We start from the raw sequence: 17,757 nt of genomic DNA, 5'->3' as shown, positions 1-17,757 counted from the left end.
TTTCACACATCTCCTTATGTTTAGGGATTTTAAACTGTTTCTGAATAAAAATGATTTTAATTGAAGGTCTGTTTATTGTTTCTGAAGATTTACATCCCAGAGGTCCTGGTGTGGTCAATGCATAACATATTAGAAGTATATTAATATTTAAACCGTACAGACATAATTATCTGTTCCTATTTTTAGGGTAAGTTTTACGCATGTGGTTACGGCAGAATGTGTGTGCTGATATTGGCTCCTCATCCTGTCCTCTTTCGTGTGTCAGTTCGCAGCTGTGCGCTCCGCTCCGTCTGTGCCTTTCAGGGAGGAGCGCACCTTGTTTGGCTCTCATTCGAGTCCCGGCTCTCCTCCGCGCGTAATGCAGACCTCCTCCTGCACCGAAGAGACAATCACATGAGGAAACGGCCAATCAAGAGGCTCAGTTCATGGATTGTTGGACATCTAAAAAGGGACATCGTTTCTTACTCTCTAAGACTTGTACTTTTTTGCGCTAGTCTTTCAAAGTGAACCAACCTACAGAATGGTATTGCTTAGTATCTGTGGATGCTCGTGGATGAAATGGATGGCCACATTGCTTCACATGGTGATATTCCTGCAGCTGGCGCTGTGGGAGACGGTGAGTTCACGCGCATCACTCATGCTATGGATCTTCAGGATTGGCATGACGATGTTTACTTACAGTGTTCTACTACTGAGTTCATTTTCAAATAATAGTTCGTTTTTGCTCAGCTCTGCACATGCACAGAACAAAACAGTCTAGATGACGAACATAATTCCATATGTTGTCCAATTTATCAATCAGTAAGCAGATAGGGTGTAGAGATATAGGATAAATCCACTCACTGCTTAGTTTGTTGAACTTATAATGGCCACTTTGATATAGAAGTTGTTTATTTGTTAATTGACTTTATATTTAATTTAGTCTTGTATTAATATCACTTAGTGTGTATTTCCTACATTTTTTATATTTTCATATTGAAAGGAAATTAAATGTTTTTATCATTATTTTGTTCACTCATTAAGATTTATATTTTGTTGTACATTTAACATTAATTCTGCAGTAAGAATAACGTTTTATTTTTTTATTTGTTTGCCTCATTTTGGTGTCCTAAGGAAAGTTATATTTGATAAATTAAACAAACATCTCAGATAAACTTTCATCTATCTATAGGAGGAACCAGTGATAAAGACACTCACTTTATTCTGCTGTTTTTAGCTCCAGAGAGACATTAGCAGCAAAGAGAAAGCATTAATATATAATATTATATAGTATATAATACAATTCGAATAATATTGCCTTTATAGTCCATTTTATCCATATTTGAACTTGGATTTAATTCCACAATAAAGGAATTTCTCCTTCCCTAGCTGTGTGTTCCTCTGAGAGTACATCAGAGTCAAAATCCCAATGGAGGATTTGGTGTAGTGATGTGTCTCTCATGAACCCAAAGCCAATTATCCTGTGTTGTCCCTTTATTAGCTGCTTCCTCCAGAGACTCTGAATGTGCTCATTTGATCCTCTCTGACAGATCATTGTTCTTCTGGTGACAGCAGGATGGACATTAAATGCCACTTATTGAACTGCTGGATCACTGTAATTGTGTCCGAAGTTAACATGGCTGGAGTGATTTAGTGTTCACACATCCATGTTAACATTCTTAATGTCTGTCTTTCTGTTTCCTGATCTTTTTTTTTTTTTTTTGACATTTTATGGGTTTTTTTAAATGCTGTGAGCATGTTTTAGGCCTTGTCTTCATGTGTACAGGTATTTATTTTGTCAATGGAGCTATTTCATTCCTTTTTGTCAACACCCAGGCAGGATTTTAGATAATTGAAAACAGAGCACTGTGAAAATCAATGTAATGTTAAAAAAAAGAAAAAAGCTTTGGTAAAGATTCTTTAGAGACTCCGCATTCCTTGTTGCTGTGGAGATTTTATGCTTGTAAAGTCTAAATGTATGTGCTGTTATTTAGAGCAACAAGTGGCAAAATGGCTGCATAAATACATCCATGAATGGTGGACTTGGCCGTATTACCTTCTGACAGCACTTTTTGACATGTTTACATACATTGACATTGACTCTTCCACTATTTTGAGGAACAAAGGCGACAGAGTCCACTACAGACGTCACTGCAACATTATCCAACACCACCACGATGATGCTGTGTGTAGCCCAACCGGCTTCACTTTGACAGTGCTTCATGAGACTTTTAAAACCGTGCCTAAAAAAGTACCTGACTTGCCATCATTGTAAGTAACTCAGAACGTAATCCAAGTTTTTTTTTCACCATTACAATAACTCTAATGGGCAGTCACTGTTAGCAGAACATACCAGGAATACTAAAGCTACAATAGAGTTACTTTACTTTTACATAAACTGTTGGGTAGTTCAATACATATCAATGCTTCATCATTTATAAAATAACTCCCCGCCTTGTATATACCGTGGCTATCAAATGGAAAGCAGGTGATTGAGTTTTGGGATGAATAGTGTCAGTAATAGAGAGATTAGACTCAAAGGCTGGAACGGTTTTTGTGTCTTGAAATAAAATGAATGAAGCTGCCTTTGTTATATTTAAAAAAGTGTTTCTTTTTATTAATGAAGGTGGTTGTCTTTGTGCACTTTCAAATGACATAATCAAACAGGATTAGAGGAAAACTATTTGTTGAAACCTTTTTTCTTACAAAAAATGTAACCTATGGCAAAGGACAACTGTTTTCTTTAGGTCAACAAGGAAGGAAAGCTACAGTTACGTTGGCAGCTCTCTGAAGACGTACGCCTACTTAGGAAAGGGGGTGCTTGAGCTATTTCCTAATGTTAGCATGCAATCTTGTGCTTTGTCCTTTTCACGCAGTCCTCTTGAACAGTTTTGTCTAAGGGCCTATAATTACTAAAGGGTGCATATACAGTAAGTTTATTTTTTTATGGTGGGGGACCTGGAATTTGAACTACATGAATGTAGCCAGAACCTTTAGCCGCGCATTCCAGGGGCAGGCTGTGTGTTTGGTGACAAGGCATGGACCATGGACTTAGTTTTCCAGGAATTGTATCATAAAAGTTTTGAACAAACTGAAGTGTTGACCAGTTTTAGGCAGAAAAGGAAAACAATTTGTTTTTTGAAATTTATCCTACGGGGAACATCTGCCTTGCATTTCATGTTGATCTATCCAATAGTCAGAGATATTTTACTCTTAACCACACATTTCAACATCACGGTGGTGCTAAATTCATGGGATCAATGAAGTCATAAGAACTCATCATCTGGAAAACCTGAATGTCTATACAAGATCCTCTGCCAATTCTATATGTGGATGCTAATGAATGAATGATTAAAATAAATAATTGAAAAGCAAGAAAAGCTAAATAGATTATTTTCCTAAAATGTCTAACTCTTCTTACTATTCCCAATATTCCTGCAAGTTGGCCCATAACTAAAATCTATGTATAACACTTAAGAATGTTTAGCTTATTTATTAGGTTAATTGTAGCCCAAACAGTAGCAATTACAATGGTTTGGCTCATTAAAGCAAACGTACATACAGGGTTGTTGCTATTTTGAGTTTATATCTTCATGGTTAAATGCACTCATTGTTAATTAGTTTGGATTAAAGCATCAACCAAATAAAATGTAATGTTTCTAAGAATGGATGTAAATCAGAAGAGAGAGTTCTGAGGAATGCAATAAACCTGTGAGTCATCAGCGTAAACAGGAAACGTGTGAAGTACTTTTCCTGGAAGTAAGATTTAGATTGAAAACATTAAACAGCCAATAATACACACACATACACACACACACACACACACACACACACACACACACACACACACACACACACACACACACACACACACACACACACACACACACACACATTCTAATGACATCAGAGCCCTGGTAATTACCTGTCCTGTGTATCACTTTGAAATTCCAAATGTAAATGATGGCAGCTCGGTAAAGGTTACTGAAGGCAGTCTGCGCCCCACGATAATGACCCGGTTAAGGCAGTGATTGAATTTAAATGACATTGCAGGCACGTAAACTGTTGCCATTTAGGATCGAGGGTTACAATAATTAAAGTGCCGGCTCAAATTGTACTCCAGCTTTTCACTTAAACACACACACACACACACACACACACACACACACACACACACACACACACACACACACACACACACACACACACACACACACACACACACACACAAGCACACAAGCACACACGTTTCACAAGACGCACATTACTAAACTGTTACCTGACACATTGGGTTGTTTTATAAGACAGCATGTCGTGTCACCATGTAAAGGAGGTTTGTTACATAAACCTGCAGGGCAGATATGACTGCGCTGTGTTGTGTCATACAGTAGGGAGGCTGTGCTGTCAGATTCAGATTTTCTGCTACACACACTCATACCTGATGTAGGCTAACAATGATGTTTGGGTTTATGGGCCACCCAAATTCACATATTTTGCCTTCTCATAGGGTTAAAATAGAAAATGAGATAAGTCAGAGCTGTTGGAAAATTGGTATATCTGACAAGAGGAACCTCCACCTTGATTCATTTACTTCTTACAGTCTCAAAGCATTATAGTCTGTCATGTAAGGAACAGATGGGGTTATTAATCATGTAAATAAAGAGTCTCAACCTACAAAAGGCAGTTCATGACAATTAAAAACACAACAAAATACTGCTACAGAAAGAAAATTATATCTTTTTACCCATAGAAGTATCCACACTTGGGACTCAGCACAAAACCCTCATTGGTCGATGGAAACGTCCTACGCTTCTTTGCAACACAAGATAAGACATAAAAATAAAAATCCAGGCAACAATTTTTTCCTACATAACATAATTAGCTAAATCATTGAGTTAGTTAGTCATTGCTAGAGGCATTTTACTTTAATAAGATTATTATTGTTTGAATATCTACAAATATCTCCAGACTCATTTAATTATTAGTTTATGTGAAAAAAAATGTTTTTGTCTAAACTAAACGTATTTACATATGATAGAAATGTTAATAGTCTTTGGCGATAAGACCCCAACCCTGATTTCGTATACATATTAAGGGGGAAGTGCAGCCATGACTATAATAGGAAAAAATATCTGGATTTAATGAGGAGATGGGATGAAGAGGAGGTGTGATGAGGTGTGGTCTTTGGATTAGCTGGGCGCTAGGGTGATGACTGGAGGGGGATGGGGTGGAGGCAGGCCGCAGCATAAAGAACTGAAATCACAGCTGACTGCAGGAGAGAGGAGAACGATTTAAAGTTTTGACGCACGATGATAGCCTGCTGGAGAATGGGTTGAAATGTGATTGGTTAAAACATGTACCCAGTCTTCCTGCTTGAACTTGCACTGAGCTTCCTTTACTTTAGGTCTCTTTTAGCTTTAAATAAATAGGCTCTGTGTGGGAGGATTTAACAATAATTTCTATACTGTATATGGCAGGACAATGCGACCCAGCCGATGTTGGTTTGTTGGGAAAGCGATAAAGTATTTTGACTACATTTTGGGGCTTTTTATTTTAGAAATTGACTAAAAGGCCAAGACATTCATCTTTCATTGTGCTCAGTTAGAACTCCCAACACAAGAAAAATAAAGCAAAAACAAACAAAGACAAGACTGTAGTGTTAGATGTCCTACAAGAGGCTAGGACGTGTTTCTGTCCAATAACAGCGTCTCTCCCATCTCCTTTCATTTCAGTCCTGGACACTGCAGCACTGTTAGTGATAAAGGTCGAATGTCACGCTCTCCTGCAGTGTCTCCATCTGTCCAACTTGCAGGTGTCCAACCTGTGACGGCGCTCATATTTCACAGCAAAAAGATTCATAATAGAAATCAATTAGACATATTGGAAGCAATTATAGGGATTTTAGTCCTTCACTACGTAAAGGATCAATTGTGTTACATCATTGCACAAAATACGTTTAATTGCAGGGTGGACAGACTGCCGTAATCTTGGCACATGTGAATTTATACATCTTGTATGATTATTATAAACCTGTACGAGTCTCTCTGTCCTCCTCCTCTTCACGGTCTTTAGAAGGCGTGAAAAAGGCAGAGGAGCCTTGACAGCAGATGTCAGGACTTAAAGAAAAAGTTGTTGAACTCCCACGTTAGAGCTGTCAGGGGGGCTGATTACCGTTCAGAGGTTTATCACTGGCGGGGAACACCAACATCTCTCTGGGCTCTCAAGTGGGGGGAGAGGTGCAGCGAGGATATGTGATAGACAAGATTTATATTAAACTACATGACCGGAAAGATGGACAGATCCATCTCTCAATAATTAAGCGCTACTTACTCTTTAAATATTATTGATTTGAAAGGGTTTTTAATTTGTAATGCTGTCACAATGTTATCGCAGAAATTAAATGCTCTTACAGCATGTAAATATCTTCATGTGGGCAAGCACGGATAACAAAAAAATTATGAAAATCTATCCTTTCATAAGAGCAGTTTTTTCCAGGTATCGATTTTGGAGTAGGGCTGTGGCTCAGGAGGTAGAGCGGTTGATCAACAATTGCAATGTTAGTGTTTGATTCCAGTCAATATGTCCCTGGGAAAAATACGGACCCCAAATTGGTTCCAATGGCATGGCCAACGGTGTATGGCTGAATGTGTTTGAATGGGTGAATGCTTAATTGCTTTTTGAGGGATTGGAATAACGCTACAATAATGCAGTCCAAGGCATTAGATTTTTCATTATATAATGCAAGACCCTTTAAAGAATCCCTCTGAAAACAACAACCGTAGGGTGTGGAGAAGAAACTGCTCTCAGAATTTCATTTTTTTTTTTTAAAGAGCAGCCCTATCAGTGTTTTTTTTTAAATTGTTTTTATGACAATATCCAAAATCTCAAACATCAGAGCGCTCAGAAAGAAATATGCCAGGTAGAGCACTTTTACTCTAGGTGGACTTAGGCAAAGGAAACATTGGAAAACAATTGAAAACAGAAAAGGCGATATGTGGAAATGGATCCTAATGTAGCCTAGACAAATGAACCAATAAACATTGCATCAGTATCACTGTGTTGGCGCTGTTTTCAAATGTATATCCACTATGTTGTTCTCTCTTCTTTTTAGACAGAGGCCATCCACCCAGACTGCGCCCTGGTGGTTCAGCACATGAAGGCTCAGGAAGAATGTAACCACATTCTCAAAAAAGAAGAGAGCAACCACTCCAACGGTACAGGTCTGTGTTTTTTAATGAAGTTGCAGGAAAAAGCTAATGCACATCTTTCCATAGTGACTCATGCCTGTATCTCAGGTCCGCACATGGTTTAGCGTCTCTAGTGTGTGTGTTAGGGCAAATCCCTTTACTCTTAGTACATGTCCTTTTGTTGTGTTTAAATACATTTTTAGATGTAGATATTTTGACTGACTGACTGACATTACCCTATTTTGTTAAATTACATTAGATGTTTGTAAATATTTAAATTAGTTACAATATGTTGTGATATTGGTTGGGGCTGAATACTTGGTTCTGGTACTCTTTTACTTTAAAATATATGTCAAGATATTACTCAAGACGACAATTTTTAGTAATGATTAGGGGTTCAGTTTTTTTGTGGCTATCCAAGTGAATAGATGTACTCAGCATCGCCCTGCTGGAAGTCTCTATTTTGGTCTTCATTATAGGCTGAAGGTCACTTTCCCATCCCCCTCCTCTTCCACTTATTTAGAGGGAATTAAGGGGAATTAAATACGTTGAAGCTTTGACAGTATATGTCAGGAGTTGAAGAAAACATCAGTCAGCTTGCACAATTCTACTCAGGGAATTGATTATTACTTTATGGAGGCTGCTCGTTTAAGAATAATAACCGCCACCCTAACAGTATTATGTCTCAGAGAATCAAACTCATGCAATCTAATAAATATACAAACCAAACAGCTCTGTAGATAGATAAATTATTCTTGCGTCTTTGGCACTGTTTTATAAAGTCACCATCACAGAAAGTGTTCCCGTGTAGCATTGAGCTACCTTGCAGCTGACATTTTTTGTGTTTTGTTAGCATGGAAAAATACAGTTGTTGAGCTTGCAGGCTAGCTGCCACTTGCCTCCCCCCCTGTTCTCACTTGGCCCAATATAGGACGTGAAGGTCTGATGTTTGGTTTCATAGTGTCATCGTACATTATAGTCTTTCATTACAACAGTTTCATTGCAAATCAAACAGACACTCCCCCCCCTTGGCTTATATGGAAAAGTATACATTTTCCCACTGTGTCTAAAAATGTATGCACTCACTTGCTATCTTGTGTTTCTTTAATTTTGTCATTTTTTGATCTCCCTCAGCACAATAAAAAATCCACTCAACTTAGAGTATCTGAAAAAAGTGCCAACTTGTTTTGAAAAAGAATATACTGACACAAAATATAAAAAGACTATTCTTTGGTAAAAACTCCACTTCTACATGATAGAAACACAAAACTAAAGGCTGACAAAGCAGGAGGAATTGGCTGTAGCAAGGTGCATTAACACACCAGCATGTGAAGTTCAATGCTGCATACACATCAGGCTTCCTGTGTCTGCTGATTGCATCTCTTTATCCAAAAGCATAGCAAGCAACTTTGCATCCTGGTATCAAATTACCATCCTTCACCTGGCAGAGCAGCCAAATCAATCAAGGGAAGTAATCAGGTGAGGAGATGTCTGGGTAAAAGGTAATGCTTGGTCAACCTGGCCTGGCCCGGTTTCAGCTCAGGTAGGAGATGAGCCAACTGCATCAGGGGAGATTCATCCTTTATCCTCCCTTCAATGCCTCAGAAAAAAGAAAAAATACTGGCGCAGCCACCTAAACAGCTTGTCCTTCAAGAGGGACCACGCTTCATTTTCAATATGACATGCTGCCTGAAAGCATGTCCATTACACCTGGAAATATCAATTCTTATTGTTTGGAAGTGTTTTCAGTTATGCAACCGGGTCATTACAGGCAGGTAAGCTCGGCTCTCGCCGCCTCGCTCTGTCTCTCCACTTTGAAAAGGTTGTTATGAAAGCTACACACTTGGTGAGACAGTCATCTCTTCTCCTGGGAGTGCCTGCGCATGACACAGCTGGTGTGGTTCGGAATTAATTGCATCATTTGTCACACTTTCCTGTTATCGTCCAAAGCAAAGACGTGACAATTAGCATTTGAAGTGGCGTGCACCAGGAGTGTCAAACCTGGACTGAAGTAAACTGGCACCGCTTCACTTGTCTTGTCAGCCTTTACAAAGAGGTAAGGTCCGGAGGGAGAAAGAGTCCCAACTTCTCCTTTATGGTCTCCCCAGTGACCAAACCACGCCACAATACTCATAGGCATTGAATCAGTCAATCAAATCATGATAGGATAAGAAAGACCTTTATTGATCCAGGCAGCGAAATTCAGGTGTTAAAGCAGTAACATACAGAACCCAAGAGTTCACCAAAGGACGAAGTGGCAACTATGGAATTACAATTTCCGCTTCTGTCATGTGCTGCCATTGAACCTTAAAATACTTAATGCAAAAGATGTCTGTTAATCAGCTGACATTCAGCTTCTTAGAACAAACAGTTAAGGAATCTGGTTGTATTGTCCTTACTCTGTTGATAGGGAATCCTCTTTCAATCTAATCCTCATAAATTTGGGATTTTGGCAGAATAGATGTACTTCAGGTATTAACATTTTTAAGGGTTAGTTTAGTATCTTGTGTCTTTTTGTGGCCATTGTGTGCCTTTTTCAATTGGGTTTTGCAGGTAAGTATGACCTTTTAAGTGCTTGTTTGCTTTGCATCAGTGGGTCAACTGACTCTCCAATTAGAAATGATAAAAGCAACTTAAAAAATCATCCTTGCCATTACCCACCCCAGAAATCTGGTCCCATTCATTATACTACATTATATTTAATTTGGCTGGCTCTTTTATCCAAAGCAACTTACAATAAGTGCAAAAACCATAACGATTCAAACTTCTAACAACAAGGAATGTGCAAATATATTGAAGTCATACCAGTGTTAGTGCTGGTGAAATTGTTACACAGTTCCATCCATGTTGGTGCACATCAATTATCAATTTGAAAGCATGACTAAGCAACTCCTGCGGTTAAATTAACATTATAGTTTTCCCCTCGCAATGAAATGAAATGAAATTATAGACAAGTTTAACTGATGAGGTGTTTCTTTATGAGGCAAAAGGCAACACAAGGCTTGTGAAACTTAATTTAAGTGTTGGCTGTGGATTTATTAGTTTAATTCTAACAAAGCCTTCCACTGTTATGTAAGAAATGAAATTCAAACATATTTGTTTCACAAGCATGACCACCACATGACCACTTCTAACTTTGATAGCCTAGTTTGTTGCTGATATTTCCCCCATGCTTGAGAATCAGTAGTTGTTAGTTTGAATATCAGGTGAAACAGGTGTGTTTAGTAACTCTTAGCAATTCTCCCTGCAAATCCATTCAGACCAATTCATCCGGATGAGTGTCATAACCCATCAGATGTGACAAAATGAGGGATGAACAGATGGGTGTAATGAAGAGAGGAGGCAAAGGGCGATACAGCTCATGAAAGATTGATCGGGGAATTATTAGGCTTCATAACAGCAATGTTCCAAAAGACTACACATTTTGTTGTGGTTACGAAAGAGTTTCAATCCTGTTCACTTATCAGAGTTCTTCTTTATTTAGTGACCACCTCGCTGCACATTATTACACGACTATGTATTGAATAAACCAATGACTTGACGCAAAGAATTGCTAAAAAAATATTTTGTTGATTCAAAAATGATCGTAGCCTCTGCCTGGAAACAAAAGCAGTTCAAACTGGGTACACATAGAATTGTAGCGACAGGTACATAAGTTATAATCAAAGCAGCTGTGATCAAGGTTTTCTGTAAATGTCTAAGCCAGCTCACATTTTCCGTCAACCAGTCTTCAAACAATGCCAGAGTCCATACTGTGTTCCCATCAGTGTTGGGTGTAACGCATTACAAAAGTAACAGAGTTACAGTAATGTATTGCTTTTTGCAGTAGCGCAGTAATATAAAGCATTACTTCTGAAATGTGGGTAATATGATACCCGTTACAATTCTCAGTAACGCAGTTACAACACATTTTAACCCGAAATTATGTGGTGTTTTGTTTCTAAGAATTCACAAACATCCCGAGACATTCCGACACCAGAGAAATAATTGTGTCGGTAGAATAGCAACTCAGTAAGCCTGTTTACTATTGGTTTAGAGAGCTGCAGAAACAGATTCGCGATTGAGAGCTGCTTGCTCGCAATGGAGAGCTGCAGGCTCGGAGAAAAGAAAAGAAAAAGACACGAGTGCGCGCAGGCCGAAGCAACAGACGGTAACTTTATCTCCGTCTGCTATAGCTACTGCTTGAACCCGGAGAAGTTAAGAGACTCGTGGCGGAGTGTTGAAGATATGCAGCCTCTGTCCTTTGTGGAATCGTCGGCTTTTAGAAAGCTTGTCAGTCAAACCTCATTAACACACCAACGACAAGGTGAGCTAACGTTGCCATAGAGACTCGATCATATACAGCAGGTTACAGGGTCATGCCGAGGCTCCATTAACATGTTATTCATAACAAACATCAACACGTATGTTACCGGTATCAATATTATTTAGCCCACTTAAACGGAGCATGAGTTTAATTTGTAGTTCGTTTCCTAATTTTTAGCATGTAGGCCTACTGTCAGATAGATAGATAGATAGATAGATAGATATCACACCTCCATTCCCACAGGAAAAACAAGAGGAGCAGAAACAGTGACAGAGAGGAAATTGGGAAGTAAACACAGAGAGAGGGGATTAAGAGTATTGGCCATTTTCAAAGGATAGGCTACTCCTAATTAGACTCACAGTGAAGCCAGCCTCATGAATTTATCTTCCAGGACAAAAGACGGTGCGCGTGTGAGTCCATATTTTTACATGGCTTTCACCTTCCACTGTTGACATTTCCACAGATCATTACACACGATGACTGTCCTGCCCTCTCTGTCTGTGTGTGGTCTATCCCAATTGTCATTTCCATTTTCAGGCCCAACTAATTACAGACCAAATACCAGAGGTGGGAAAGCAACAACGTACATTTTATTGCAGAAATGATTAGGTCTATAAACACATCACCGTTGATAAAGGGCAAAATTAAAGCAAACCATTTTCAATTTTTTAAGGTTTAAGCTTTTTTAAATGGTGCTCTTCTGTATTTTTTAGGATTTAAATATCTTAGTTTGGGGTTTTGGACAGGTGGTATGGACAAAGCAAGACATTTGAACGCGTCACCTAGGGCAGAGAGACCTTTCTATTCATAATATAGGGCTTAAGCCTTATACTTAAGGACAGTCTCTAAGAGGTAATCCAAAAGGCCCTAGAGTAAAAGAGATTCAACATTCAGTTTTGCTTGAGGTAGGAGGTAGACCAGATGAGAGATTCAGGGAGTAGAGATGTCTGCTGTCCAAACAGAACATAAAGCTTATTTTATGTTTCCATAACCTGTCAGTTAAACTACACAAGCCCTCAATTTTCCCTGTCCTTCTCTGTCTCTCTGTACACCTCCGCTTCTTCCTTATCACATAGCATTATTTATTAAAGGGCATATATCGTCCTATACTTCCAAGGGGGGCCAATGTAACAATATTAGGGTAGCGGCAATGTACGTGACAGACATAAGATGAAGGTTTTTTATTGAACAGTGAAAACACTGATTAGTGAAGCATGCGAGGGTGAGTTGTAGCCAGAGGAGGAATAAAATACTGAGATATGGAGGGTGAGACGAAATACACGACAACCGTTTAGATTGACATTAGGTCAACCAAATTTTTTTTGCTCTTTGGAAATAAAAAAGCATGCCTCATAGCTTGTTCTTGTTGTTTATTATGTTTATTACAGTGTAGACCTCATAAATGTCAGAGGGGTACAGCCTTGTAAAACTATCAGGAAGCACACCGGGACAAAGTTTTAAGGCCTAGCTTTCAGGTTTGAGTTTGTCTTACTGCCTCAGAGAGATCTCAAGTCATATTTGATGGCAGCCAAGCTTCAGACATTAAACAGACAATAACGTAAGCAATGTCCTTTATTGTATACCCTCCAAATATGCCGATCTGACTATACCAACGTCCTATGCAGGGTACAAAATCTATCCCGGAAGAATCACCCATGTACAGCAGATAAATGGGAACATCCCATGTCTACGTAAGCACGTAACTCAATTCCAGGCTAGAGCTGCTGTCAATAGTTTTTGCACAAGATCTGAACTCTTTTCAAATCTTATCCTATATACGATGCCTTCGAGGGGAGAAAACTAACCTTCACACATATCCTGGTGAGTCCACTTGTATTATTATGGTACTTGAAAACATGGAATGGATGAAGGGAACCCTACATTTATTTACTATGAGACATAGACAGGAGTTTAGGGTGGATTGGGGTAAGCAAAGTATAGGACTTTGAAAGGAAGACTCTCTTGGGGTTACGTCCAGGCGACTAGCCCTGTTGTTATTTCTAGGAAAAGACAGATTTTAGTTGTTTAAATGTTAGTTAAGCATATACGTCTGTCATGGGTTTAGCAAAGGTTGAACCCAAACGCAGAAGACAGGAGGGAGGTAAAAAAAAGTGTAAACAAAAAGCAAACTTTATTAAATAAAGCTGGGACCAGACTAGGTAAAACAAAACAACAAAAACTAAGAAAAACTAAACAGGTAGAGACTGTAGGACACAAGGAACAAGAGCAGGAACACAAGTAGGAACTCTGGGTAACAGACAGGACATAGATGAAAAACACTATTGAAGACAGCCCTATATATTTAGAAGACTAACAACACACCGCTGGAGAGGGCAGGTGAAACACAATGGCTGCAGGTGAACACAATAATACAATCTCACAGGCAAACATAAAAAAAGAAAGTTAAACCACAAAAGACATAAAGAGTAAAAATATGTCAAAATAAGACAAGAAACATTAAACACAAAAACAATAATCATGAAAACGTCCTATTTAACACTTCAAGTAGTTAGGAATTATTGTAGTATTAAACCAACAACAATCCTTTCTTTTTTGTCCACCCATTTCAAATATTATCAGCCGATTAAATGCGTATCAGTGGTTATCGCTCTACCATTCTAACGTATCAGAACAAGACATTTCAAAACATAGAGTCCTTTAAAGGTCATGTCCCACAGTAAAGGACCATAAATATGAGCAAACATAGGCAAGTGGGAAAAACCGTCATGTTAGCCTTGTAGTTTTAATCATGCTGTGCTATCTTCTGATGGTTAAGATACCTCAGACGAACAAATCAACTAAAACTTTTTTTTAAATCCCAGATTCTGGCGGTTACTGTAAATAAAACTGCCAGCTCAAATGGAATCGATAAGAACTTGCCTGGAAGGTCTCTTAATATATTTTAAATTGGATAACTCTCCTCTCCATGCAATCCATACGGAAACAAACTAAGCCTAGATTTCCTTTTGTATGATGACTACAAGGTGATCAAATTGATCAGAGGTAATCTTCTTGGAATGATGTGAGAACAACAGGACTCTTCCCTGTTATTCCCATTCTGCCAACATGCTGTGAATATAGCATTGCACTGCAGCGAGATCACAATGTCTCTCTAATTGCATACATTATGAAAAATAATGAACCAAAAATCCCTAAGGTAGTAATGTATTGTATGTTCTTTGAGGGGTACGTTGTATCTTCTTGGGCCAGCTCTGTTTTAAATTGCGAAGGTGCCATGAGACTTTCATGCTTGTGTTACCATAATGATGCTCTTTAAGAAGAAAACACAACCGCCTGTCACATGGATCACTGATCCTAACAGGATAACTGAGGCCCTGGAGAGGAGATTTATTTGAAAATATGAGAAGAAAAACCCAAGGCTTTTAAGAGGACAAAAGGATCAAACCATTAATACCTGATGAAAAGCACCAGTCCATTTATCCACTGTATCACCCTGTCAGAGCCTCGGCTTTAATTAGATCTTAATGAAGGACATTACTGCCACCACCTGCAGAGATACCTTTGCACACTGGGATTCAAAGAAGCACACAACATCCTTTTGTATCACGCTCTGTATATTCTTTGATGGCTCTCCAGGCTTTTAATAACCTGCAGAGCCATTAGTGGTTAACAATAATAGCCCTATACCATGCCATTTTCAATCGATGCAGGAGAAAAAAACAGCTCAGTGTTCCTGTAACAATAGCCGAGATGCAAGGGAAATATTTTTTTTAAATGATGGTTCAAAGTCACATTTATCCAGTGAGATGTTTGCCTCATCACAGCTTTGGCAGGAGAACCTCCAGCAGGAGCCAAAAGCTGTGTTTTATTATAAATGAGTGGCGCTGTGTCCCCATACGCCACTGTTTTAATTGACACAGCCAAGCAGCTTTGATGTGTAAGGCGTTGTGGTGGCAGAGAGAGACGGGCGCCTCATTACCGCTCCCTCTTCCCCCTCACCACCTCCCTCGTTCTAAAGTGACGGGTGCTGCAGGGAGAGCTCATCTGCTATGGAACAACAGGGGTGAAGCGTGGGTGGAGAGGAGGTCTAGGATGTCAATAAATCAAACACACCCCTTAATTTTTTCAGACAGGGGGAAACCCCTAGAAGAAACGTCCGATAAAATGATTTTTAATTAGGTGTCTGAATCAGTTGCAAGTGCTGTAGCATTAATAGGTATTCAAGGTCAAACAGGTCAGGCACTGACCAAATTTTAAGTGGGGGGCACGAAGAAAGAGGAAAATAAATGTCGACCTCACATCTACAGTCAGGATTATGTGGAAAGGGATTGTTATTTAATTAAAACAGGGCAGGAAGATCCTATGTTCCCAATGGGAGATGAAAATCAACAGATTTAAGGAGTTTTTCTTGTATTTATTACAACCCACTGACATGTGATTCTCGAAAGTTTGCAAAACATTTACCACAATTGGACAAATGCTGTCAACATGTAGCATCCAACCCAATTTGTTTTTGCTGCAATGTAATTGCAAATTTAAATTAAATGCATTTCATAATTGTTAATGTTCCAATTACCAATGCATTGGCCAAATGTATGAAATAACTATGAAATTGAGGCCTATGCATCCCCTAATTATTGTCATAATTAAAATACTCAACTAAATTAAGTGGCTTAGTCCTGTGTTACAAACAAACATTTAAGAATGTCCAGTCCAGCATCACGTGGGCCATCAAAACAAATATAAAGTGTTGTTTACTGGATACATTGTAAATGTTATTCTGATTGAGTTTAGAAGATACAAATGTTTATGAAATAATTAACCTAAAAGTCCTTGCCTAATGTCATCACCTTTCCCCTCATTATTTGCAGATCTACCATTTAGTAGCAGTGAGTCTCTCATTTTGGTCTCAACCCGTATATTTTTTACGCGCGAATATATCTCAGGCAGTATGTTCACCTGCTATCCAGAATTTCTCGTAATGATAACTGGAAACCTCGGCAACTTATACATCTAAGACTTAAGCTTACCATTTTAAATACAGTATATTCCCTGTTAGCTCAATGGCTAAAGTGATACATGTTGTCTGTTGTCTGTCGCAGGTTGTCCGACGGCGTGGGATGAGATCCGTTGCTGGAATCGTGCTGAGGTGGGACAGGTGGTCAGCGTCTCATGCGCCAATGTCTCCCAGCTGTTTGCTAATAACCAAGGTAAATCACTTCAGATCCCATTTCACATAGCAAGGAGCTGTTAACTACCGCTCAGTCTCCAATAGTCCTCCCAAAAAATAAGATATAGGCTGTTATTATTCTATTCGATGTATGTTGTGTACTTTTTAAGGGGATCTTTGTTATAGTATCTTATTATTTTCTAATGCCTTTATGCCTCCTAACTGTTTTCTGTCCTGTTTTGTGCTTTGGGGAATTATAATTATCACACATTCAAATTGTGTTTTTGTTATTTTCATGGTGTTTTTCTGAGTTCTTTATATTATCCTTGTTTAAGGAATAATAATTAGCAATCCTGCCAACAGCCAAGATGAAATTCTTATTTTTCCTTGTAGAAGAGCATCCGTTCTCTTTTTAAATTCATGTCGTCCATCAATAATCTGTTGTATGGCCATGTTGAATTTGGGGATTGTCAAACTGGAGAAAAGCGGGTGATATAACTTCTTCAGGATAATGAACTTGTGCTCAGTTAATCCATTTTTCACTTACAGATCAGCAGGGTATATTTATATATCACTTGGAGTTATGCTTTCACTGAGTGGTTTATGGAGACTGGAGCTTTTTTTTCCACGGATCTCTTGTCCTAGACTTGGCTGCAGACAGCACTGCTCTCCCCACTGTTTTTATGACCCCCACCCTCTTCAGACCGCAGTCTCATCCAGCTGGCTGGACTAAAGATAACAAAAACATATTTTCTCATTTATCATCAGATGCCCGACAGAAAATAGTATTGGGAGAGAAATGAGGGCAGGAAAGTCTGTGAATTGTTGCAAACAGACCCAGTGGAAATGCAGAGGACTGGAGCCAGTCCAAACAAATTCATTCATCTGATCAAGCGTAACATAAAAAATACCCCGACTACATAACTTTAGACTTGTTAAAACCAATTGTTTTTAAGTTATCTTTTTAAAAACATAAATTAAAAACTAAAATACTAATATAGTATACTTTACCCAATTAACCATTTCACTAAGGTGCACCAGCCAATATTATTGCAAGGAAATATTAGGTTGAACCGAAAATATTTTTTCTATCAAAAGAATGAGATAATGTTGTTCAATCACAGAAATGTTGTATAAATGCATGTATAAGTAAA

The 17,757-nt window shown here is 38.7% G+C and overlaps 1 protein-coding gene across 1 annotated transcript in view; it reads left to right on the top strand.

Moving 5' to 3' along the window:
- The first annotated feature begins 365 nt into the window (after positions 1 to 365).
- ghrhrb (growth hormone releasing hormone receptor b) overlaps positions 366 to 17,757 on the top strand; it is a 30,990-nt gene continuing 13,598 nt past the window's right edge. Inside the window, exons 1-3 of the mRNA XM_063891977.1 lie at positions 366 to 616; positions 7,091 to 7,193; positions 16,536 to 16,643. Of these exons, the coding sequence (XP_063748047.1) occupies positions 521 to 616; positions 7,091 to 7,193; positions 16,536 to 16,643 (307 nt within the window). The 5' untranslated portion in view covers positions 366 to 520. The remainder of the gene's footprint in view (positions 617 to 7,090; positions 7,194 to 16,535; positions 16,644 to 17,757) is intronic.

Source organism: Eleginops maclovinus, chromosome 9 (assembly GCF_036324505.1).
Source record: "Eleginops maclovinus isolate JMC-PN-2008 ecotype Puerto Natales chromosome 9, JC_Emac_rtc_rv5, whole genome shotgun sequence".
NCBI classification, from domain to species: Eukaryota; Metazoa; Chordata; class Actinopteri; order Perciformes; family Eleginopidae; genus Eleginops; species Eleginops maclovinus.
This window is presented reverse-complemented; position numbering and strand designations above follow the sequence as displayed.